General features: G+C 37.7%; 2 protein-coding genes across 6 annotated transcripts; both read left to right on the top strand.

Annotated features, from left to right (window-relative positions):
• The first annotated feature begins 129 nt into the window (after positions 1 to 129).
• Positions 130 to 18,148, top strand: rhot1a (ras homolog family member T1a). Of its 5 annotated transcripts, XM_084385656.1 has the most exons (21): positions 130 to 483; positions 1,640 to 1,698; positions 1,788 to 1,869; positions 2,024 to 2,067; positions 2,157 to 2,210; positions 2,347 to 2,399; positions 2,914 to 3,022; positions 3,681 to 3,782; positions 3,931 to 4,029; positions 4,200 to 4,308; positions 4,663 to 4,783; positions 4,948 to 5,032; positions 5,316 to 5,461; positions 5,554 to 5,654; positions 5,726 to 5,856; positions 5,937 to 6,020; positions 6,109 to 6,231; positions 7,081 to 7,283; positions 8,353 to 8,475; positions 15,418 to 15,564; positions 17,086 to 18,136. In XM_084385656.1, the coding sequence occupies exons 1-21, from the start codon at positions 447 to 449 to the stop codon at positions 17,201 to 17,203; spliced, it is 2,130 nt and encodes a 709-aa protein (XP_084241782.1). In that variant the 5' UTR covers positions 130 to 446; the 3' UTR covers positions 17,204 to 18,136. The 5 variants fall into 5 exon arrangements, with proteins under 5 accessions (XP_084241782.1, XP_084241779.1, XP_084241778.1 ...); XM_084385653.1 differs by lacking the exon at positions 15,418 to 15,564 and having other exon boundaries at positions 17,086 to 18,148; XM_084385652.1 differs by lacking the exon at positions 17,086 to 18,136 and having other exon boundaries at positions 15,418 to 15,675.
• Positions 18,149 to 18,546: 398 nt separating this feature from the next.
• On the top strand, positions 18,547 to 22,005 carry LOC311276631 (uncharacterized protein). The gene is made up of 10 exons (XM_084386413.1): positions 18,547 to 18,736; positions 18,985 to 19,062; positions 19,290 to 19,322; positions 19,428 to 19,514; positions 19,739 to 19,836; positions 19,930 to 20,060; positions 20,691 to 20,798; positions 20,993 to 21,055; positions 21,145 to 21,210; positions 21,663 to 22,005. The coding sequence occupies exons 1-10, from the start codon at positions 18,623 to 18,625 to the stop codon at positions 21,770 to 21,772; spliced, it is 888 nt and encodes a 295-aa protein (XP_084242539.1). The 5' UTR covers positions 18,547 to 18,622; the 3' UTR covers positions 21,773 to 22,005.
• The last annotated feature ends 1,337 nt before the right edge of the window (positions 22,006 to 23,342 follow it).

Raw genomic sequence — 23,342 nt, 5'->3', positions numbered from 1 at the left:
CCTTTCAGCGGGGGAAAGTTGACACGCGTTTCCTCTCCAGTCCTACAGGAGACGGTATAACATTAACTGCGAATGTTGTAATCAGAAACTGTCAGTGGAAGGAGATTCGCGTTTGTCCGTAACTGTGTTCCGTAGTTACCGGTTATTATTGGAGGTCAGCCTCCTCTTGGCATGAGCTTGAAATGTGAACCTAGAAATGTCATGAAGTGAATCTGAGGAAAGCAAGCAGTGCCTTTATATACGCAGAAACGCTTTGTCTAAATGGCATGAATTGTCTCTGTGTTCAATTGGTGCGAACAGATGTTTTATACAGACTGAGGCAGACAGAAGTGGATCCGTCCGTTTTGCCCTACACAGGCCCGCCTTATTACATATAGCAGCGGGATCTGTGATCCACGACAAAGGACTTGTTCAGTATTTATTGTGATCACATTAAAGTTGCAACGATGAGAAAGGACGTGAGGATATTACTAGTCGGAGAACGTAAGTGAATTAATTCCATGTTTTCCTGTTTTATCATTTGTGTTAGCAGGCTGCAGTTGCTGAATTGATTCGCATATCTCTAAATTAGCGAGTGGACATGGGCTGCTGTTCACTATTATTTGCACAATAAACCCCTTTCATTCTGTATTTTATCTTTTTCACACAAACAATTATATTCAGCCATTTGGGGCAATATATTGACGAGTGACAGAATGAAACAACAGGGGCAAAGTTACTAAGCTCTGAATGGTTTTAAACGTTGTCTACAGTCATCCAACACGTTATATTAATCTACATGCATGTCCATTCTAAGTAAAATAACTGAAAAAACTGCAGTTTTTAATTATCATAATTAACCAGAATGACACTAGTCCATCATTCATGTTTTGTTGATAATTTTAGTTAGATTCACCCTTGTTTATCAGGGTTATTTATAGCAGTTTTAAGAGCAACTCTCAGGCATCGACTGAAGGAGCTGCCAAAGTTTAGATAGGTCAGCCAAAATAGTACGTGTCCATGTAAACGTACTGCTCACCAATGCCAAAACATCAAGCTTCAGTGTTCTGACAACTTCAGTCGTAATTGATACTTTGACATTTCAGCATCTTACAAGTGTTAATATTCAGGTAGTAACACCAACACATTGAGAACATTAGCCTACATACTGATCACGGGATCAGTACATTTGCATTTTTGGAAATATCAGAACATAGGTTATTTATACTTAACTAAAACCATAAATTGTCACTTGAAATAAACTACACATTAACTGAGAATACTTGGACTTCAACTAAAATGAAAATGGGGAAAAAAGTAATTCAAAATGTTAATAAAACATTTTTACTACTTTCTCAATGATACTAAAATAACACTGATCAGGAGCACTTTTTTCAACATTTTTAATGGTAGGTTACAATTTACATTGATGTTTATCCCCTTTTTAATCACCTTTTTGTTGTTTGCTAGTTCATTTAAAATGGTCCAGTGGTTTGACATGAATTTTTGAAAGTGCAAATAGAACAATTCGGCTTTAGCATTGCCATCCACCCCTTTATAAGGGCACTCAGATCTTGACAGGCATGTTTCTGGGGAATCATTTAGTGCTGTGAATAGATCTAGAACTCAACGGTCACTTTGGAAATCCTTTTCTTCACAGCCAAAGTGGGGAAGACCTCCCTGATCATGTCACTTGTCAGTGAGGAGTTCCCTGATGAGGTACTCATTAAACTAACTTTATTTTTATTAAGCCAATTTTATCCTTGCCTAAATGCATTCACTCACTTGTATTGTGTCTCTCATTGAAGGTTCCTCCCAGAGCCGAAGAGATCACTATTCCTGCTGATGTTACACCTGAGAGAGTGCCCACTCACATAGTGGACTACTCAGGTAAGGATGCATGATCATATATCTCTGTATGATGAGATTCATAAAGCCTGCATCACTGTTCTTATATAAATATTAATATGCAAACCTCTACTGACAAGGTTAAACCTCTGATGTTTTGTGTGCTTTCATGTTTCATTTTTTTTTTATCCCACAGAAGCAGAACAGTCAGATGAGCAGCTTTACCAAGAAATAACAAAGGTGTGGCTTGTTTTAGTCTCTCTGATAACACAATTTAGTTTGATTTTATTGTTTTATTCACCTCCCTAGCATTTTCTCTCTCGGCACAGGCCAATGTTATATGCATCATATATTCAGTAAACAACAAGAAATCTATCGAAAAGGTAAGTTTTGTTTCCGTTCATGCCAGACTCATTTTTCTTTCTTTCTGTAGTTACCAAACCAAATACATTTCTTGCTGTTTAACTTCTGATAGTCTGAAAGGTTCTGTTGTGTCTCGTTATATTGGCTTCCCTGTAGGTGACAAGTCATTGGATTCCCCTCATCAATGAGAGGACGGATAAGGACAGCAGGTGTGTGGCTTCCTGCCAGGTTCTTGAAGGCCTCGGGTCTCATGAATGCGCTTTGGTCTTTCTACATGCTTTAAAAAATAATAGTCTGTATTCTTTCTAACGTAATATAACAATATATAATATAATATATAATCTGTATTGAGATGTCATGTACAGTAAAAATGAGATGCACTGTATTTTTGGATGATTATATTTACATAATATAATTATGCAAATATTAGATATAAAGCGTCTGGTAAATAAATACATGTAAATAGTTATTTGACAGGCTGTTATTGTCAGTAAAGCAAATATCATTAAACAATGTTTCCATGTACTCACTTTTTTATATCGTTTTTTATGACTTATTTACTCCCCATGAAGATAGTCCTCTGACTGATTGGCAATGAAAAAAAATAAAATAATCCATGTACTTCCCATGTAACAATTGCTGCTTGTTTGAAATTCTGTTTGATGCCACAATGCCCCACAGAAGTTTACCTTCAAGGACTGTAATCAGTGTTTCTTGTCACAGAGTACCATTGATCCTGGTGGGGAATAAATCTGACCTAGTGGAGCACAGCAGCATGGAGACCATCCTGCCCATCATGAACCAGTACTCTGAGATTGAGACCTGCGTGGAGGTGAGAGATGCTCTCAGTCTGAAAAGTGTGATTTTGGTCTGAACGTATGTGATGATGTTGTTATGTACATGCCTCTCCAGTCCCTATGAGATGGAGTGTGTGCAGAGGGGCAGTAGTGCCATGGAGGAAAGTGACATCATTCTTTCAGTCTTGGGTCCGTCACTCATTCCTGCTTTATTAGAGGCATTGGTTTCAGTCTGAAAGGAGAGACAGCTCTCACACTAAGAGGCCAGTGAATGCAGATCAGATCAGTCCGGCACTGCAGAGTGTCTGCTAGTTATTGTTTGACAAAAAAAAAGTCATTGTCCCTCCCACATTAAAATGTTAAGTAAAATTCAAATGCACTGTATAAGTATATGACTCTATACATCAATAATGATTATTTGTAAAACTTTACAATAAGGTTCCATTTTTAACACTGAACAGTCGTATTTGTATTAACTAACGTTTACAAAGATGAATAAATACTGTGACAAATGCTATTTTTAGTTAATGGATTCTTGGGTTGATAAGGTTAAAGGCCCCATCTTATAAAGATCAAAACAACAAGTTGTTATATTAAAGTTGTTAGCATAGTAGAGTAAAAGAAATGCTTGAAAAAGACATGCTGTACATCAGGAAAGGTACATCATGGTTTAATTTTATCACACTTTCTTAGTGTTCAGCCAAAAACCTGAAGAATATCTCAGAGTTGTTCTACTACGCCCAGAAGGCCGTTCTGCACCCAACAGGACCTCTGTACTCTCCAGAAGAGAAAGAGGTAAGCACTTCATATTACTTCTGTTGGACCTGAATCTGGCCTCTTTCTGTTGCAAAGAAGCACATGAGTGGGTTTGATCCCTACATCTAAAAATCCAAATGATCTGTAATGCTGTGTAGTAATGAGTTTCTTTCTGTTTATTCTCCAGATGAAGCCATCTTGCATCAAAGCACTTACTCGCATTTTCAAAATATCAGACCTTGACAATGATGGCATTCTGAATGATAATGAGCTTAATTTCTTCCAGGTGAGAGCATGTTTCTTCAGCACTTTGTGCTCAAATTACTTCCCCCAGATAAGTGACAGGAGAGGTTGATTACACACACAGCTGCACAAACTGCACCTTAATGAGAGTGAAAGAAAATTGTCATGTTTTCTTAAGCAATATTGATGATGATTGGTGGTTCTGCCTTGCAGAGAACTTGTTTTAACATACCCCTGGCACCTCAAGCGCTGGAGGACGTGAAGAATGTTGTGCGGAAAAATATGTCAGATGGGGTAAAAGACAACGGCCTCACACGGAAGGGTGAGCTGAGTAGAAAGACAAATGCCACCGGCTTTTTATATCACAGTGATACAGTCGCATCCCATAGATATCATTTTGTTTTAAAAAATTATGATTAAAAAGAATATTATTTTTATTATATATATTTTAAGTGTATGAATACAAATCTTATATATATTTTAAGTATATAAATAATTATTTTAATATATACTAGTATATAATAATCTTAGATAATGTAATTATATTTCCCCTGATGTTTTTAAGTTTATAATTTAATGTAATAGTATATAATATAAATGTTATATGACATATTTTTTTAAATTCGTTCATCCATCAGGTTCTGTTTGTGTCTGATGCGTGTTCTCTGTTTTCTAGGTTTCCTGTTCCTTCATACACTCTTCATTCAGCGGGGAAGGCATGAGACCACATGGACCGTGCTCAGGAGGTTTGGTTATGATGATGATCTGGAGCTGACACAAGAATACCTTTTTCCACTGTGAGTCCCACCCCAAATCCAGTACTTCAACTTTAAATGAATCATGCCACATTAAGTAGCTCATAATCTCTGATTGGATAATTTTTTTTGCAGATCTGTTGTGCTGCCCTGGTTTTTTAAATAATCAAAGAAATGTTTTCTAATGAGGTCAGTTGTTTTTCTAGGTTAAAAATACCCCCGGACTGCACCACAGAGCTGAACCACAATGCCTACCTCTTCCTCCAGAGCGTTTTTGACAAGCATGACAAGGTGAGCACAGCAAAATGCCACTGACTTTTGTTTTAATTGCATAATACAAAGGTGTATTTTACAGCACCTAAAAGGACATTATTGTGGTCACACGCATTCTTGCATTTTTATAAGTTGGCATAAGATGCTGAAAAAGTAGCAAGACGTGATGCAAAAGTTAAAGATGCCCATATGGCGCTTATTTTATATAGAAAAATCAATATAAAAATTGTTGGTGAACACTTAGGAATGCCTTATTAAATGAATCTCTGTTTTTTTTCCCCACCCTAAATGTTTGTGTCAGGACCGAGACTGTTCCCTGTCTCCCGATGAGCTTAAGGATTTGTTCAAGGTCTTTCCCTACATGCCCTGGGGTCCTGATGTCAACCACACTGTCTGCACCAATGAGCAGGGCTGGATCACTTACCAAGGCTACCTTTCCCAGTGGACGTGAGTGCAATCCCGCAGGAAACAATGAACCTTTTGATTTTTGCTGAAGTCATTCATTCAAATGTTGAACACATAATTTATCTCCATCTCAGGCTAACAACATACCTGGATGTGCAGCGATGTTTGGAGTACCTGGGTTATCTTGGTTACTCTATTATCCAAGAACAGGAGTCACAGGCAGCCGCTATAACAAGTAAGTGTGTTTTAGCATGTATCTTCATTCGTTCATTTATCTGTAAGGCTGATTTATTTATCCTTGTGCAGTCACCAGGAATAAGCGCATCGATCTGCAGAAGAAACAGACCCAGCGCAGTGTTTTCCGCTGCAATGTCCTAGGTGCTCGGGGCAGCGGTAAAAGTGGCTTTCTGCAGGCTTTCCTGGGCAGGAACCTTGTGGTGAGTACAAATACCTCACAGGAGCGTCTAGCGTTTTGACTTTGACTTTGGCTTTGACTTTCTCCCTCTTCATATTGCAGCGTCAGAAGAGGATAAGAGAAGACCACAAGTCTTACTATGCCATTAGCACAACTTATGTTTATGGACAAGAGAAATATCTGCTCGTAAGTCAAAGTTCTTTTGCTTTTTTACACTAATATATGGTAGTCTTCATGTCTGACCAGTGCTGATTAGCGGTTCTTTCTCTCTCAGCTGCATGAGGTGCTGCCAGACTTTGAGTTCCTTTCTGAGGCTGATATGGCTTGTGATGTTGTTTGCCTGGTGTATGACATCAGCAACCCGTGCTCATTTGAGTACTGCACTAAAGTCTACAAGGTCAGTATATTTTAAAATGTTTATTGGTAAGGCTTCATTCAATTTGATATGGTGGTTTCTGTAAGTTATGTTGCTGAAATGGGCCTTTTTTGTAAGATAGATTGTATATGTGCAGTAGCAATAAAACTATGTATTGAATTAGTGTCAAATTAATTTTAAAGTTTGAATGTCGTTATTGTGGTTTTCTTGTGTTCATATAAGCTTGGAGAGGGCTGGCTTAGCATGTAGCATATACACTTGGCTACTTGTTCTGGTAATGCGACATAGCCTATGTACTTTACTGAAAGTCACTTTAGTAAGAAAGTACATAAATGTAATTGTCATCCACACACTACCGTTCAAAAGTTTTATGCTCTCCAAGACTGCAATTATTTGATCAAAATACTGTAAAACAGTAATATTGTTAAATATTACAATTTAAAATAACGGTTTGCTATTTCATAAAAAAAAAAGTTATTTATTCCTGTGAAGTCAAAGCTGAATTTTTAGCAGCTGTTATTTCAGTCTTCAGTGTCACATCTAATATGATGATTTGCTGCTCGAGAAACATTTCTTATTATTATCAATGTTGAAAACGGTGTTCTTTGATGAATAGAACATTTACATTTTTATTGTGAATTAGTTTAAGTTAAAGCTCGACGGGCAGGGTCAACAATCTGTTGGTCGGTTTCCACTGGATTGACATCTGTGTGTACATGTGTAGCTTCTTTCCTACTGCTCAGGATGAGATTTGGGGAAAGAATCGTGCTTTTGTTTGCATCCTTTTTTTAAGCTCAACAAAAACGCATAAATAACTCCAAATATATGTTGGTCAAGGATTTTTTTTAACACCATGATGTCTTTTCACAGAAACACTATATGGACAGCAAAACACCCTGTATGATTATTGCTGCCAAGTCAGACCTGCATGAAGCGCGTCAGTACTACAGCCTGTCCCCGTTGGATTTTTGCCGGAAACATAAGCTTCACCCGCCACAGCTGTTCACCTGCAACACAGCCGAAGCACCCAGCAAAGACATCTACACCAAACTCACCACTATGGCCATGTATCCGTGAGTATATACTGAAGCCCCTTCTTTAACCCGACCAATCTGCCCCACTGTCTGCTACTCCTGTTAGATTGTGATTGGCTCCTCCGGCTCTCCCTGCTCGCCTGTTTTGTGTTTGTCTATCTAGTTATCGTCTCCTTGTGCTTTTAAAGCTGTTAGGTAGGTGTCATATTAGAAGTATCTTGGAAAGCTGTTTCATTGGTGCGGTTTCGGAGACATTCAAGTATCATTTGTTCCATGGTCTTTTACTGAAGTGCATAATATCAGGGAAAACGGTTCTGTAGTGGCTGGTGGTGATGAAAGTTATGTTCTTTCCTAAGGCTGTGTACAAGAACTTTGTTTTAAATGACTGATTTTGAAAACAAAAAATATCATTTTTTTTTATGGAAAAGGCTGTGTGTGTGAAAACACCTACTCATGGTCCAGTTTATACAATACAGAGTACTTAGTTTTTGGTAAGCGATTCTTAGGAAAGAACTTATAAATATGTAATTCAAAGTATACATTTATTTTTTAACTTTTTTAACTTTTTAACTTTTTAACATCATCAAAAAATCTTTTTTTTTCTTTTTCTTTTTTTGTTTGTTGGTAGGGCTGCACAGTTTGGCTAGAAAAGCTGCTCACGTGTAAATTAACCATGTGCTTCCCTCTGAGACGTCCACTGCGAATATTTATAGAACTAAATTGCAGCCTATGCGATTTGATAATCATGTCATATCACAATTTCAGTTTTATTTCACTTAATCGTGCAGCCCTATTCAAGCTTTTTGCTTGAGCTTGTTTTGCCAAGTTGTATAAATCTTTCCTTTTATATGTTTGGATTATGATGTTTCAAGCCTTCCCAGCGTACTCTTTCTTTTCCTGTTTTTTTTTTTCCTTTTGCGTAACTTGTCAATAGATTTCCGTTTTTCCCCACAATTCTCTTCTCCCAGCAAATGAATCGTTTTTTTTCTTCTTTAAACTGTGCTTACCTCCCTGCGCTACTTCATGTCCTAGCCCAAGTGGAGGATCCAGCTCTCTTGGAACTTCGTCACGTGATGCTGATTCTTCTTGTCTGTGTGTGTTTCTGCAGCCACGCCAAGTTACGCTGCATGTGCAGCTGCAACAGGTGTACCTTTTGCATCTGTCACAACCTCCTGAACTCTGAGCTGGTGCGCTCTGTAAAGGCCAAAATCTACAGTGCAGTTCTGAACAGGTCTCTGAGTATAGCTCTATATACCACCACTCTCTCTCTCTTCGCTGGGCGATCTCTAATCTCGGCTTCTTAACACCCCTTTATGTGCTGTTGGCCTGACAGGTTTACATTGCATATCCACAGAGGGATGTTGGGAAATTTTCTGGCTATATGTTAAAATGACGACGGCTGTGTTGTTTTAAAGTTTGTGTCACTGAATTTATCATAACTAAAGTAGACTGGTCGGCCAGAATAACGCATTTCATCTAGACAAGGCCCAAACATGGTGTTATAGCAGCTCCTATTGATTAACATTGTATTTGAAACTAGCATTTTCTATATAAGTATCAGTGATACATTTGAGGCATATCGCACTTTCTCTTCTGCTTCAGCCTGTGATGCATCTTACCAACCGTATCTTAACCCAGTTTGCAAAGTGCAGACTGAATATTGCTTGTGTGCTTGAGCTTAAGACTAATGTAAACCAAAGTAAAACTAGAGATGAGAATCTTTTTTTTTAAAATATATATATAAAACTTGTTCAATCTCTCTCTCTCTCTCTCTCTCTCTCTCTCTCTCTCTCTCTCTCTCTCTCTCTCTCTCTCTCTCTCTCTCTCTCTCTCTCTCTCTCTCTCTCTCTCTCTCTCTCTCTCTCTCTCTCTCTCTCTCTCTCTCTCTCTCTCTCTCTCTCTCTCTCTCTCTCTCTCTCTCTCTCTCTCTCTCTCTCTCTCTCTCTCTCTATATATATATATATATATATATATATATATATATATATATATATATATATATATATATATATATATCAAAAGGGACAGTAAAGACTTTAACATTATTACAATTTATTTTACTTCCTATGAACTTTAAGCAGCTCGACTGCTTTCAACATTGATAAAATAATATTTCTTAAGCAGCAAATCATCATATTAGATTGATTTCTGAAGGATCATGTGACACTGAATACTGGAGTAAGGATGCTGAAAATTCAGCTTTGATCTCAGGAATAAATTACATTTAAAAAATGTATTTTAAATTGTAAGATTTTACACTATTAATGTTTTTGCTGTGTTTTTGATCGAATAAATGCAGCATGGGTGAGTATAAGAGACTTAGGCTATGTCTACATTAATCCGGATACATGTGAAAACAGCGTTTTCGTTAAAAAATGCTCTCCGTCCACACTAGCGTTTTCAGGAGTTTTCCAACTTTTCAGTGTGGATGAGAAACTTCTATTCTTCTATTCTATTCTACTGCGCATGCATAAAAGCTCACTGAGATGAGACAGACGGAAAAATAAATAAAGTTATCGCGCAATTCTTCTGACAGGATAATTTTATTTAGCAAAATGTCTCACCATTTACTGATTCAGGTCGCACTCAGTCACCGTATGGTCTAAAACGCAACTGCTCTCATGTATTGCCGCAGGACAGCAAACGTGAGCACATTTTCTGTCGTCTTTGCAGGACTGGAGAGTTGCCGACTTTGGCTGGAGTGAGACTCTGTAAAACATCAGTGCGCGCACGTAACCCTAACCCTAATTTTAAAAATGTCAGTCCTTGTTTACTTAGTATAAACCCTGATTTATAAAAAAAAAAAAAAAACTAATAGAATGGAAAAGTTTTCAAAATGTACAATTAATTTATTGATTGCACTATAAAAAAAAATAAAGATAGAGGTGATTAAATAACAAACATGTAAAACAACAACGTCAAAACAATAAAAAATCTCAAAACAAAAGGGACACACAATAGTTACTCAACCTCCCCAGAAAACCACAACACAAGTTTCACACATTAGGCCTGTTGTAGCCTATGCCACAGTGGCAGTGTTGGCCTGCTTCACCACCTCTGCAGGAGGCTCGTATCTGAAGCAGGGATACAAGAAAGGCATCCGTTCATGAACGTTCATTGTGTCTGTCACGTGTGTTCGGGGAATTTGGCTGTTAAAAGTATAACATTTTAAAGCCCCTTAAATGAACGAAATGACTCGAAAAAAGATTCGTTCATTTTAATGAACGAGATCGGACAAGCGAGTCAGTAAAATGATCCGAACTTCCCATCACTCACAGGGTGCCATCAAGTGACAGTCTGTTCCTGGTGTCAGTCTTGTTTAGGCCAATAACTGAAAAGGTTCGCTCAGCATCCGCATTTGACTGTGGCAGACTCAACACAATCTGGGCAACCTTTGATCATTTGGGGAATTTTAAAATGCCACTTGCCCAATTTGCCAAAACGTAAGCCTATTTTTGAGCAATTAGCTAGCCCACATAACGCACGTCAGACAACGTTCGCAACTATAGTTAAAGTCTGTACTCTCGGCACACAGACTGATTGGTCAAGGCTACGTCTGTAGTGAAAGGCACACCATTTTATTATCTGCTTACCTTGATTGTCATCCAAACTTTCAAACGCGCATCAGTGGCTCCGACTCCGAACCTGTGCTTTGAACTCTCTCTGAACTTTTCACACGCAACTGACGTATCAGGTGCAAGGTTTTCAGCGAATCAACGATCAGAGAATACTGCAGTGAGAACGTTGTAGGCAGATGTTACAGCTGTGGGCCTTAAACTCCTCTCGTGTCATTAATACGCAGTGGTCTAGTCATCAACAGAAAATGAACGGATTGAGAGGGGAGAAAAATTGATTTTGGCGTGACATTTCTTGCGTGTGCGTGAGAGTCAAGCCAGATGCGTGGGAGTTGGCAACCCTGGGACTGTGATATGAAAAGTGTGCAAAGTGACATGTTTTAGCAACAGTGTGAAAGTGAATAGCACATAACAGGCACAATACCGGTATAAACATGAATATCTATCAGTACAATGTCACATGACTAAACTTACATCATCGTTTTTTAATACTTCCGTTTTGACAGTCCACACTACAATGCGAAAACGGCGTTTTCAAATTTATCCGCTTTGGAGAGCGTTTTCATGAATAAAAACACTCTCACAGTGTGGATGGAAGGCCAAAACGGAGAGAAAAAGATTCGTTTTCAAACGAAAACGTATTAGTGTGACAAGGCCTTATTTTCAAAAATCTTACTGATCCCAAACTTTTGTATGGTCAGAATCATAAATGTTAAATTCCTTATGATTTCCATTTCTAGTTCAAATGTCGTGCAGCCTTGTTTTCTTTTATAATTCCTGAAAATGGATACGGTTGTTCTCAAACATGCCATAAACATTAAAAACAGATGTTTATAAAGGCATCCTTTGGATTTTGGACAGAATAAGACAGATTTGCATTTGTCCTGGTGTTGTGATGATGTTGAACCCTTTTTTCTAGTCAGTTGAGGTGGATATGCAAGCTGTAAATCTGCACTAATTCACTCATCCTTGCTTCAGGGTCAAATGTGGCCGCAAGGTTCATATAAGCCTTTTATTTTTGGTTGCAATTCTTACTGAGTTATTTCATACTGAGCAGTTGCTCTCTTAGATTTGGTAGATCTTCTAATCTTTCTTACTGACTATAAAATGTAACACCAGGTGAAATGCATGGGTGTGAGTTGTATTATTTCCTTATTCACATAGTAAAAAAGAAGTGATCATAAATGTCTAAAGTTAGTGCATGACTAAAACAGTTTTATTGTATACATTTTTTCTAAGCATATGCCTTTCTTACACCTCTATGGTTTTTAATGTCATGCTAATAGTGCATTTGGTCATTTGGTTAAACCTTTTTTAAATCTAAGTCCTTATGTCTATTAAATGTAATCTTGTGAATTTGTTTTGTTCTGTCCCTCCATAGGTGTTCCTTTTCATTTGTTTGGCTGGCTCTTTTCGTCTTTGTTTTGCATCTCTTAACATCATGTTAGCAGTCCCTAATGGAGTGTCCCTCTTCTAACCATGTCATGTTTCTCAGTACTAATTAAGAAAGCTTCCTCATGACTAACTGTTCATATGCAGTGATTTGACATCCAAGGGGCTTAGTTTGTGTTGCATTGTCCATATTTGAATGGCTAACATGTCTAACCCGTTGCTGCTAATGTATTGTTTCATCTAAAACATATGCTTCTCTTGCCGTTATTGTTTGGTGCTTTGGCGAATAGTCCCCCCCCCCATTTTGTTCTTGTCAATGTCGTTTATAGTCAGTGTTTTATAGCCAGTCTGATGTTTAAGATGTGTATGGTCTTTAAATTCAGGTTATTTATTGATTGTCCATACCGCAGTGCTCAATAGGTGGCAGAAGTACATTTGATAAAAAAAAATTTTTGTTTTTTTTAAATACATATATATACAATGCATGAATATATAAACAGTTGTAATCAAAATGATTCAACCCCCAGGTTTGTTGGCAAAATTTACAGACTTTCTGCTGTTTGCAATGAACAAATCAAACAAAAGTCACCATAAATGTTTCAAGTGGTTTCCCCAAATTTCTTCTGCAGTCTCAGAATTATTCAACCCCTTCATGGAAAGCATCTTTAGTACTTCGTAGAACACCCTTTTGCTGTTATGACCTGCTGCAAACGAGATGTATAACCACACACCAGCTTCTGGCAGCGTTTCTGAGGAATCTTAGCCCATTCCTCATGAGCAATGGCCTCCAGTTCAGTAATATTCTTGGGTTTGTGTGCTGCTACCGCTGCCTTTAAATCCCACCAGAGATTTTCTATGGGGTTCAAGTCAGGTGACTGTGATGGCCACTGTAGAATCTTCCAGGACTCCTACTTCTACCAAGCCTTGGTGGAATTTGAGGTATGCTTAGGATCATTGTCCTGTTGGAAGGTCCAATGACACCCAAGCTTTAGCTTCCTCACTGACGGCATGACATCCTGATACTTCAATAAATCCATCTTGCCTTCACCGCTGCAGGTTTCCAGAGCCAGAGGATGCAAAGCAGCCCCAGAGCATCACCGAACCCCACCATGCTTAACTGTAGACAGTGTTATTTTCAGCAGATGCTTCATTCTTCTTCCTCCAGACATACCGCTGATCCATAGGGCCATTTTATTTCATCGCTTCACAGAACAGAATCCCAAAACTTCTTTGGCTTATGATTTTTGAGCACTTTTCTTGTGCTTTTGGGTCAGTGGTGGTGAACGTCTGGTCTTTTGCAGTCACTCAAGGGTTTTTCTGAACCTGCCTTCTCAGAAATCTGTTTACAGCCATTGGTAGCTTACTTTTTCTGCCCCGTCCAGGTAGTATAACCACTGTTCCTTTAACTTTAAATTTGAGAACTATGCTTCCAAATGTGTCTCTAGGAACATTTAGTGCCTTAGCTATCTTTTTGTATCCTGTTCCTTGTTTGTGAAGGGCAATTATATATTCTCTTAACTTTAAAGAGAAGGGGGTTGAATAATTTTGAGACTGCAGAAATAATTAAGTTGCATTTTCAGTTGAATTTGAAACCACTTGAAACATTTGTTGTATTGAGCTATTTCAATTACTTTTGTTTGATTTGTTCATTGCAAACAGCTGAAAGTCTGTAAATTTTGCCAATAAACCTGATTTGCAATGGGCATTGTATCATTTTGACTACAACTATGTGTGTATGTGTGTATGTATATATATATATATATATATATATATATATATATATATATATATATATATATATATATAATATAATATATATATGTAATCTCACACACACACAGGGGTTGGACAATGAAACTGAAACACTGGCAATGAGTGTTGGAGGTTTCACAACTATATACGTGCGGCCTGGTGGCCGATCTTCAGTGACTTTACATTCCACCAGTAAGATCAGAGTGTGAAGGTTGAATTAGCAGAGCAATAGCACAGCTGTATGGGAGACATATCAGAGTTCAAAAGAAAAAGGGATGTCCAGGTATTTACCCGGAATATATGCAAAAAGCATAAAATCACAGCTGCCCAACTCAACAATTAAATCTGCTCCTCGACTCTCCTGTTTCCACCAAAACGGTTCATTGGGAGCTCCACAGTCAATATTCATGATCGGGCTGCTATAGCCAAACCTTTGGTCACTCATGCCAATGCCAAATGTTGGTTTCATTGGTGCCTATAGTGCAAATCTTGGGCTGTGGACAATGTGAAAATGTATTGTTCTCTGAGTCCACCTTCACTGTCTCTCCCACATCTGTGAGTTATGGTGTGGAGAAGCCCCAAAGAGGCTTAACACCAGAACTGTTGCTGCCCAGTGAAGCACGGTTGAATCAGTGATGGTTTGGGCTGCAATATCATGGTTATTCCCTACTGTGCTTGATGGGGCATTCAAAAGCATTCGTTACTGCCAAGAACTCCTGAACCATTCTGGAGAACCATGTGCACCTGATATATCAAACACTGTATCCTTATCGTGCTGTTTATCAGCATGCACCAATACACGCTGCAAGATTTGTGACAGAATGATTTGATGAACATGAATGTGAAGTTGAACATGGCCTGCACAGTCACCAGATCTAAGTATTTTTTAGCCATTTGGAGTATTTTGGAGAAGCAAGTCAGAAAACGTTTTCCTCCACCAGCATCACAGTGTTCTGGCCACTGTTCTGCAAGAGGAATGCCTCAAAATCGCTCTGACCACTGTGCAGCACTTGCATCTGTCATTCCCAAGACGAACTGATGCTGTATTATATGCAAAAGGAGGCCCTACACCATATTAATAAATTATTGTGGTCTAAAACCAGGTGTTTCAGTTTCATAGTCCAACCCATTTGTGTGTATGTATGTATATATGTGTGTATATGTATATACAGTATATGTATGTACACATATTTAAAAAATACATTTAAAGTGGCATTCATTGCCAAGGTTAAAAACATACAAATCATTTGTTAAAATGGAAAAAAGCATTCGGAATTCCCAATATGTTAGTTTTTAGTGACATGGTATAGTGGTGAGTATAGTTTAATAACTATATAGTGGTGTGCAAGAGTTTGTATGTTTACAGCATGTGGTGAGCAGTGGGGTATGTTGGGGTGGTCCTGTAAGGTGTGCGGTTGTTGAACTGCCATGCTGTGTGCATGTGTGTGTATAAGGTTGAGATCTTTTATACAAGATGCGGGCACGTTTCTGTTGGCTGACGAGGAGTCCGGCCTCACCCATCAGGTTCATGCAGTCAGCTTTGTAGAGGACTCTGTCTACATGGAGTCGTCTGTTGACCCGTTTCTGCCCGTTTGTAACAGGTAAAGACCCCCTTCCTGGGGTACAAGGTGCCAGTGCCACAATGGGATTTTAAATGGGATGTTAAGTTCAAAGAAGAAATCTTCTTGACCGGTTTACAGTCAGGTGGTTAAATAAAATTAATTTCTTCTTCACTTTTATTTATTTGTTTTTCACCACAACCTTAAGGTATCTGCAGATGTCTGGGTGGAGTTCTGCAAATTACTCTGTATTATGTGTTGCTTTGTGAATGCCATATCACCTTTGTTGCTTTGATGGGATTTTTTCCCTTTAGCAACGTAATATTTTTCATAGGTTTCACTCAAACAAACATTGCTATGATAAGCCTTTAAAGTTTTGTGTCTGAACCTGGAATTTGGATAGGTAGTGTTGAGCTGTTTAAACCTTCTGGATGCGTGTTGGGTGAGTTTAACCTCACAAGAAACCTCTTGTTCCTGTAGTGTTGCTCTCTTTCACCCTGTCTTTACCGTCTGAGCAGTGTTCTTTAAACATTTTTGGCTTTTTGCCCCTGAAAACATTAGCTGACTTGATTCCTGCTTTCCCATGCTGCCTCTTTTCCAGTTTCAGCAGCTCCACTGTCTTTGTTATATAGATGTCCAAAAGTAAAACAAAATTCAGTTGTATTCAGTATAAGTCCTACTGTATGCTTAAATGCCTATAAATGGAATTTAAAAAAAAACCTATATGATCAGATAAATGTCTATCACTGTGAATTTTCATGATATATCAGTTTACATTTCCAAACATTCCTTTTGCCATTAATTGTAATAATCCAGTGAGATTTCTGTATGCACAAGGAGTCTGACAGCAGCCAGGATGATCTGATCTCACCATCATCGAGTCTGTCCTGGATTACATGAAGAAACGGGAAAAAACTGAGACAGACTAAATCCAGAAGAACTGTGGCAATGTCTCCAAGACGCTTGACGAAACCTTCCTGCAAAGCTACCCGAAAAACTATGTACAACTGTACCTAGAACAAAAGCTGTTTTAAACGCAAAGGGTGGTCACACCAAATATTGATTTGATTTAGTTAATAGAAGTTAATTCATAAATAAAAATCTATGACATTATTTTTGAAAGCATCCTCACTTTAAAACAGTTTTACAAGTGCCTAAAACCTTTCACAGTACTGTAGCTTTGCAGGAAGGTTTCTTCAAGCATCTTGGAGACGTTGCCACAGTTCTTCTGGATTTAGTCGGTCTCAGTTTCTTCATGTAATCCCAGATGGACTGAGATGATGACTGAGATCAGATCTCCGTGTGGATCATACCAGCTGTTGTCTCACTGGATTATTACAATTATTGGCAAAATGAATGTTTGGAAATGTAAACTGATATTTCATACTGACACACTACAGCAAAAACATATAAAGAACTAGCTTAAAACCTTTTTTTGTGTGTGTGTGTGTGAAAATACTACCTTGCCGATTCAGACATTTTGTCATTTGTCATTTCTCACAAACCGTATGAACAGTATGTCTTAACAATCCTGTTGTTTGTCTTACTTTTGCTTTTCTACAGACACATGACCCAAGCTGACCTGAAAAACTCTACTTTTTGGCTGAGGGCGAGTGTCGGTGCCACCGTGTTTGCTGTTCTTGGCTTCGCCATGTACAAAGCTCTCCTCAAGCAACGGTGATCAGTGCAACTGGCATGTTACAGCAACCCAGGCCCTCTTTAAAAACTACAAAAACCCATGATCCCTCATTCCATCCTTATTTCATTTAGGACAGAAGATTCCTAGAAATAGTTAGCCACATTTTGTATAAAAACTGCCTTTCCCAAACCAAGTGTTATAGGAACTCGCCTCATCAGTCGTGTACTGGAACGGGACATCCACAGTATGGCAGGAGCTGTAATCGCGCCCTCTGCTGATCCGACATGAGGTTTTTATTGATGCACACTTATGTTTTCCTCAGGTCAGTATAATTGGTGTGACCTATATTGAAAAGAGACAGCAGAGCGTCAGGATTTACTCTGATAGGTGAATGAACTCTGTTTATATATGTAAATATCTTACTGGACGTTATAAGATTGTCTCTAGCTAGTGAACAAACCATATTTGAACTGTATCACATAGACACTCGTGCTTTAGGGAGAAGCACTGAAACAAAGCCATTTCTCAAATGTACAGGTCATTTTGCTCTTAGCACATCACAGCTGTGTTTATTAATTTATTAGCCTTTCCTATGTTGTTTTTGGCATTGCTTGAAACATGCATAGGACAAGGGATTCTTTTATGCAATATTTGGTTTTTATTTTAAGTTGTATTTCTTTTCTTTTCCATACTACCCTTGGCCTTTGTAAAGATTATGCACAGAAAAAAAACCTTTTTATTTTCTGTAATGATATGGTATAACTAGGTTTGTTCCAAACCAAACTAAATAGTTCCTCCTCACTACATTACAAGGACTGTATGAAATTCTTCCCAACTAACAATCATGTAGAGACAGTCATTTTGTTTGTCTAATGTTTTAGCTCTTATGCATATGTAACTTTCAATGCAATGCTCTCTGTTCAAAACCATGGGATTGTTGCACTTGTGGGTTTTCAAACATTTACAATAAATAATTGTGTGAATAAATCTGCCTGTTTACTTCAGAGACACTGTGCCTACTTGAATTTGACTTCATAGGCATTTTTTTGCATTACTATATGCTCAAATAATTGTCTCCCTCACCCAATAATAATAATAGTTAATAATAATTTTGCATAAAATAAATTAAGCCTATTTACTTACCTTTTTAACTGACTTTTTTATTTTAAGACATTTTCATGGCAGCTAAATCCACTACTGTGAAACAAAAACTACTCAAATAACATTACAGTGAATATTGAAAGTTTTTACGTAATGTTTAGTTTTTTTCAGTATTATCACATTATAATGACACTTACTGAGTGCGTAAAAATTGAATAAAATTGAGAACTGCAAAGCAAATGAACAAGAACCTCCCCCATATTTGGGCATTTGACTGAGGACAGCATCTCTTTATTCTACAAAAATCTGAAGTGAGGATGTGACAGTTTCAAGGGGAAGTCATGGTGTTGATTTACGTTTATGATGAAGTGTGAACACTTTCAGCTTACAAAACTAAGCATGAGCATGTCGACTGGAAGAGGAGTGCCGCCTCCGCTCTGCCAGGGCTTTCTGAAGAAACGGAAAGACAAAATGGTATGAATATAATGTACATATTGCTAGTGTTTCATGTCTGTCATTTGAAGGAATCATTAGTCTTTTAGACAGTCTAAAAGGTATTGCGGAATACTTATTTACTTATAATACTTTTAAAGTAGTTCTAGCAGCAGCAGATGTTTCGTTTTATACATTATCTAATTTGTGATCTAATTAATACTCATTACATAATATATAATGCACCTGAGGGAATCTCTTTGCTCAGTAATTCAATATATTTTCCTCAGAGGCTTCGGTGGGTGACATACTGGTTCAGACTTTACAATACAACACTTTTTTTCTACACTAGAAAACATGGGAGCGCTGTAAGTATTTAAGTGTTTGATTTAATATTTTTATAGTGCATTTTAAATGGACCTCAGAGGCCAGACTTGAAGATTGAAGTTTTTTTGTGTAATGTGTGAGATAAAAAAAAAGATGGACCACCTGTTGAAGACCTCTGCTTTAAATTAAAAATGCAATTTACTGCCGTTTCGTCCAATATTCTTATTGGTAAGGTTATTAATCTATTGTTTTTCTTTGACCCCAACAGTTAGACCTCAGGGGACAATACTACATATATGAGGTACAGTTGATTTGTAATATTATCTGAGTATCATTGTGTAGATGCTGGTAAACCGATCAGGCGGCCAAATAAGTGCTTCCTTATGTTAACAACATGGCTTAACAGGTTCAGTCTGTGCGGGAGGTAAACAGATCGGAGAACAATCGCTATCTATTTGAGATCACAATGAAAAATGGGAAGAAGAAAATGTTGGTGAGTTTCCATGTTAATCAGGAGAGTGTCTATAATCTGTGTTTGAGGATGTGGTCTGCCATCACCCACATGTGAATAATGTTATTTTGTTGATACTAAGACAGACCTGTCGTAATAGTTTCGTTTAAAAAAGGAACATGCATTGCACTGTGAGTGAAGGAGTTATGAATACCCTCTTTTGTCCATAAACATTTGCAATCCATTTGTGAATTGTGTGCTAATAGGCTGCAGATACAGCTGATGTCAGGCAGGAGTGGATTGACCAGCTCTGGAAAGCCATGCTGCTCAATGGGCCCGACAGAGCTGGATCTGTCTCCAATGGGTACCGCTGCACTTTAAGACGCTTCATGTCAGTTTTTGTGTTTGTATGAGATTTATAACGCTCTGAATGTGTCGTGTGTGTTATTGAGATTAGGGAGCTGGTGCCAGATAACAACCCTGAAGCTCGGTCTAGCCGGTGTGAAGAATCAAATGCTGAGACCGGCAGCACTTCAATGAACAGCAGATGTCTCTCCATTGGTCAAGAATCGTTCCAGTCCTTCACTGGTACGTCCCGCATCCATGATGCGACTTTCTCCAGTTCCACTTCCTGCTGGCTTTTTCTGTAATTCAAAACTGTCACTCTTAAAGTTGACATGGAAAAGAATTTGTGATAGTTTTTTCTTCTCTATTGTGACTTATTAAAGTTAAACAGCTTCTCGAACAAGGAAAAAATTAGGGCGGGACTTGATTTTGTCCATCGCGAATTGATTGGATTGTTGGACAGTGGTGGTTTGTTATTGCTGTGACCTCATGTGAGTGACAGTTTGTCCCACCATCACGTCGAGCGAATGTTGATCCAAGAGGGAGGGGAAACCTATTAAGAATTGTACATTTTGGTTTCATGGTGACTTTGTGTAATAATAAAATGCCTTTATTATATTGTGAAAAACAATATTGCGTCAAAGTTTTGGTGTAATGGACTTTCATTGGAGAGACTGGAATCTCTAAGGTTTCATTAAAAATATCTTCATTTTTGGGTGACCTATAACTTTAAGATATTCTATTTAGCAGATTAATATTCTTGTCAACCTTGTGTCTGAAAAACATCACAGGCAATAAATAAATAAATATAAAACTGAAATACATTTATGAATGTGTATGAAGAAAGACTCTTACTAGAATTTGTGTCCTCAGATGCTGATGAGACTCAAGAAACTCTGCACACAGACAATGAAATGGAGCAAAGCACTGAGGAGTTTATACTGAATGACTATGAATATGACGTTCTACCATCTCGAAAACGTGTGTATAATGAACTTTTTTCATAAATGCTTTGTGAAATATAATATAGTATTTTAACTTAGAATGTCCACATGTCTGCATTTAGGTTTGCCTTGCCAGCTGTATACTTACTCATTGGTAAAAATTATTGTATATAGTTTGAAACTATTATTCTTTATAATTGATTGATGATGATTTCTAATGATTGATTGCAGTTGCTGAAGAAGTCATCTATGACACTCCCCCTTCCAGGTGGTCAACCAATGAGGGAGAGCATGGCAAGTGTCCACCCACTCAAATTATACATTTACACTGTAAACATTCATATATTCCACACAGTGTGCTGTGATTGTTCTCCATTTTACAGAGGTGACTGAAAGCATCTATGATGTCCCAAACGCCTTGATTAGGAAACTGACTGAACATACAATTGGTAAGATCTTAGAAAATTACAGGTTGATGGGCACTTTTTCAATATTTGTGTTGACTTTCATGCCTCTGTCACTCTTAAAAATAAAGTTTCCAAAAGCGGGGCTTCACAGCGATGCCATGGAAGAACTGTTTTTGGTTCCCCAAAGAACCTTTCAGTGAACAGTTTTTAAAAGATCCATTTTTTTATAATCTAAACTTTAGAACATTTTTCTACTATAAAGAACCTTTTGTGGTAACAGCATGGATGTTAAAGGTTCTTCATAGAACCAATAAGTAACCTTTATTTTTAAAAGTGTAGAGAGTATAGGATTTTCAGTGTCTTCATTTCTTCTTTTATCATGTGTCAGACTCAGGAGTTATAACTAGGTCAGCTCAACATATTTGCAATATTACGTATTTGAAAATGAAATGTACTTACCAAACCAGTGGATGTGTGATTTTGTTTTTTCGCAGAATCTCAAAGCAGCATTAGTGAGAGTCCTGAGAGTGACGATCTTCTAAATGACATGATAGCCTGTTTGGACAGTGAATCTGCTGCCTGGGTCAAAACTGCTCCTCTGTGAACCTGGGTCACTTTTAGCAAGACTGGGATGATAATAAATGTGCGTTGATGGAATAAACCTTATATTGTTCATTTTCCATCCAGACTGTCATCGTTCATGTAGAACAATGATTAATCTGTGCTCATTGTGGAGTTTCAAACGGTCCCTGGGCATCTACGCTAAACAGGGAAGTGCCAATAACGTGTCTTTTTCCTTTCCTTTGTCTTGTTGTAATTCAAAATAAATTTCGAATCAAACAAATGAACCTTTCAATAGAATGTTTAAACCTCTTGTTTTACAGTTTCACGAGACAAGTCTATTTTCAGCAGTGGCACTTTACGGGAAGGCAATCTTGTCCTGATTTGTGTAATGTTAAGTTGAGAGCCCCTACAGGCGGTGAGGTGTATAGCTACAAGGTGCTGAAGGCTTTGGGGTAAATCTTATTCTACTGCAAGTCAAAGTGTAAGCCTAAATCAAAAAAATGTATGGCATGAATTTGCCCACGCTCTCTCATTATCAATGGACTTAAAATTGTTCAAAGGTTGTCCTTTAAATGCATGTATGTATGTGTAACGTGGGGGGAAACTAGACGAGGGAGGGTTGGATTCAAGTGTAAATAAGGTTTATTAAAAGGATATAAAAGAACCAAAATAAACAACGTAACAAACTCTAAGTAAACACTCTTTAACTTGTATTAAAAAATAATGTAAATTATTTATCATCCATAAAATACTTATCCACAGATAATCAATACCTTGGTGAATTATATAGTCATGTATGAGTCATATTCTCATACTATTCTCATATTCTCAACGTCATATTCTCGTCATCAGTGACACTGTGGAAAGTTTTTTTTTTTTAAATTTATGAATATAGATATCTTACTTTTAATTCTTGATCCCACTGTTTTTGCCATTATTTTCCATACAAAAATAATTCCCTTCTGATCTTGAAAGCTTGATGTCTGTGTCTATAATCTCTTTTTTCAAAGCTTGCTTGGCTATTTTATCTAACCTTTCATTTCCCATAATGCCTATATGCGCTGGGATCCAAATGATTACAACCTTGTTGCCTTGTTTCTTTATTCTTGATTGGATAATCATAATTTCATGAAGTAACTCCTAATGATTCTTGACCTGATTTCATTTGAGACTCAAAACAGAGACTGAGTCACTACAGATTAAAGCTTTGTTTGGTTGATTTTGTTCAATCCATTCTAAGGCTATCAAGATGGCAGTATAAGTCATTTGAGGCCCGCCTGCATATCTCATTCCTCTGACTGCATGGGAACTATATTGCAGAGCCTGCATTTCCTGTTATTGGATGCTTTGATCCATCTGTAAAAATATGTTTATAAAATGTATGTACTTATGCTCCACATATCTAGTAAACTCACTCACCAAATCGGCATGTTTATTCATTGTCTTGGTTATGGCTCCAAATCTACCACTAATGCATCTAACATCCACATTGGCGTGCTAGGCCATATAGTTTGGCGAAACTCCTTTTCATATACGCCCAGGTCTCACGCTGCTTCATCCTCTGTTCAACCAAAGTTAAATTTTTTGTGAAAGGCCTGCAATACCCTTTT

The sequence above is a fragment of the Rutilus rutilus genome (genome assembly GCF_951802725.1).
Source record: "Rutilus rutilus genome assembly, chromosome: 1".
NCBI lineage: Eukaryota > Metazoa > Chordata > Actinopteri > Cypriniformes > Leuciscidae > Rutilus > Rutilus rutilus.
The sequence above is the reverse complement of the archived record's forward strand: the minus strand, read 5'-3'. Positions and strand labels throughout refer to the sequence as shown.

Excerpts from the sequence above, each read along its gene's own strand:
- LOC311276631 (XM_084386413.1), top strand. The coding sequence starts at position 18,623 with ATGATGAAGTGTGAACACTTTCAGCTTACAAAACTAAGCATGAGCATG. Across the intron at positions 18,737-18,984 it reads AGAAACGGAAAGACAAAATG|AGGCTTCGGTGGGTGACATA; the intron begins GTATGAATATAA and ends TATTTTCCTCAG. Across the intron at positions 20,061-20,690 it reads ATCGTTCCAGTCCTTCACTG|ATGCTGATGAGACTCAAGAA; the intron begins GTACGTCCCGCA and ends TTGTGTCCTCAG.
- rhot1a (XM_084385656.1), top strand. The coding sequence starts at position 447 with ATGAGAAAGGACGTGAGGATATTACTAGTCGGAGAAC. Across the intron at positions 1,699-1,787 it reads GTGAGGAGTTCCCTGATGAG|GTTCCTCCCAGAGCCGAAGA; the intron begins GTACTCATTAAA and ends CTCTCATTGAAG. Across the intron at positions 5,655-5,725 it reads ACAGGCAGCCGCTATAACAA|TCACCAGGAATAAGCGCATC; the intron begins GTAAGTGTGTTT and ends ATCCTTGTGCAG.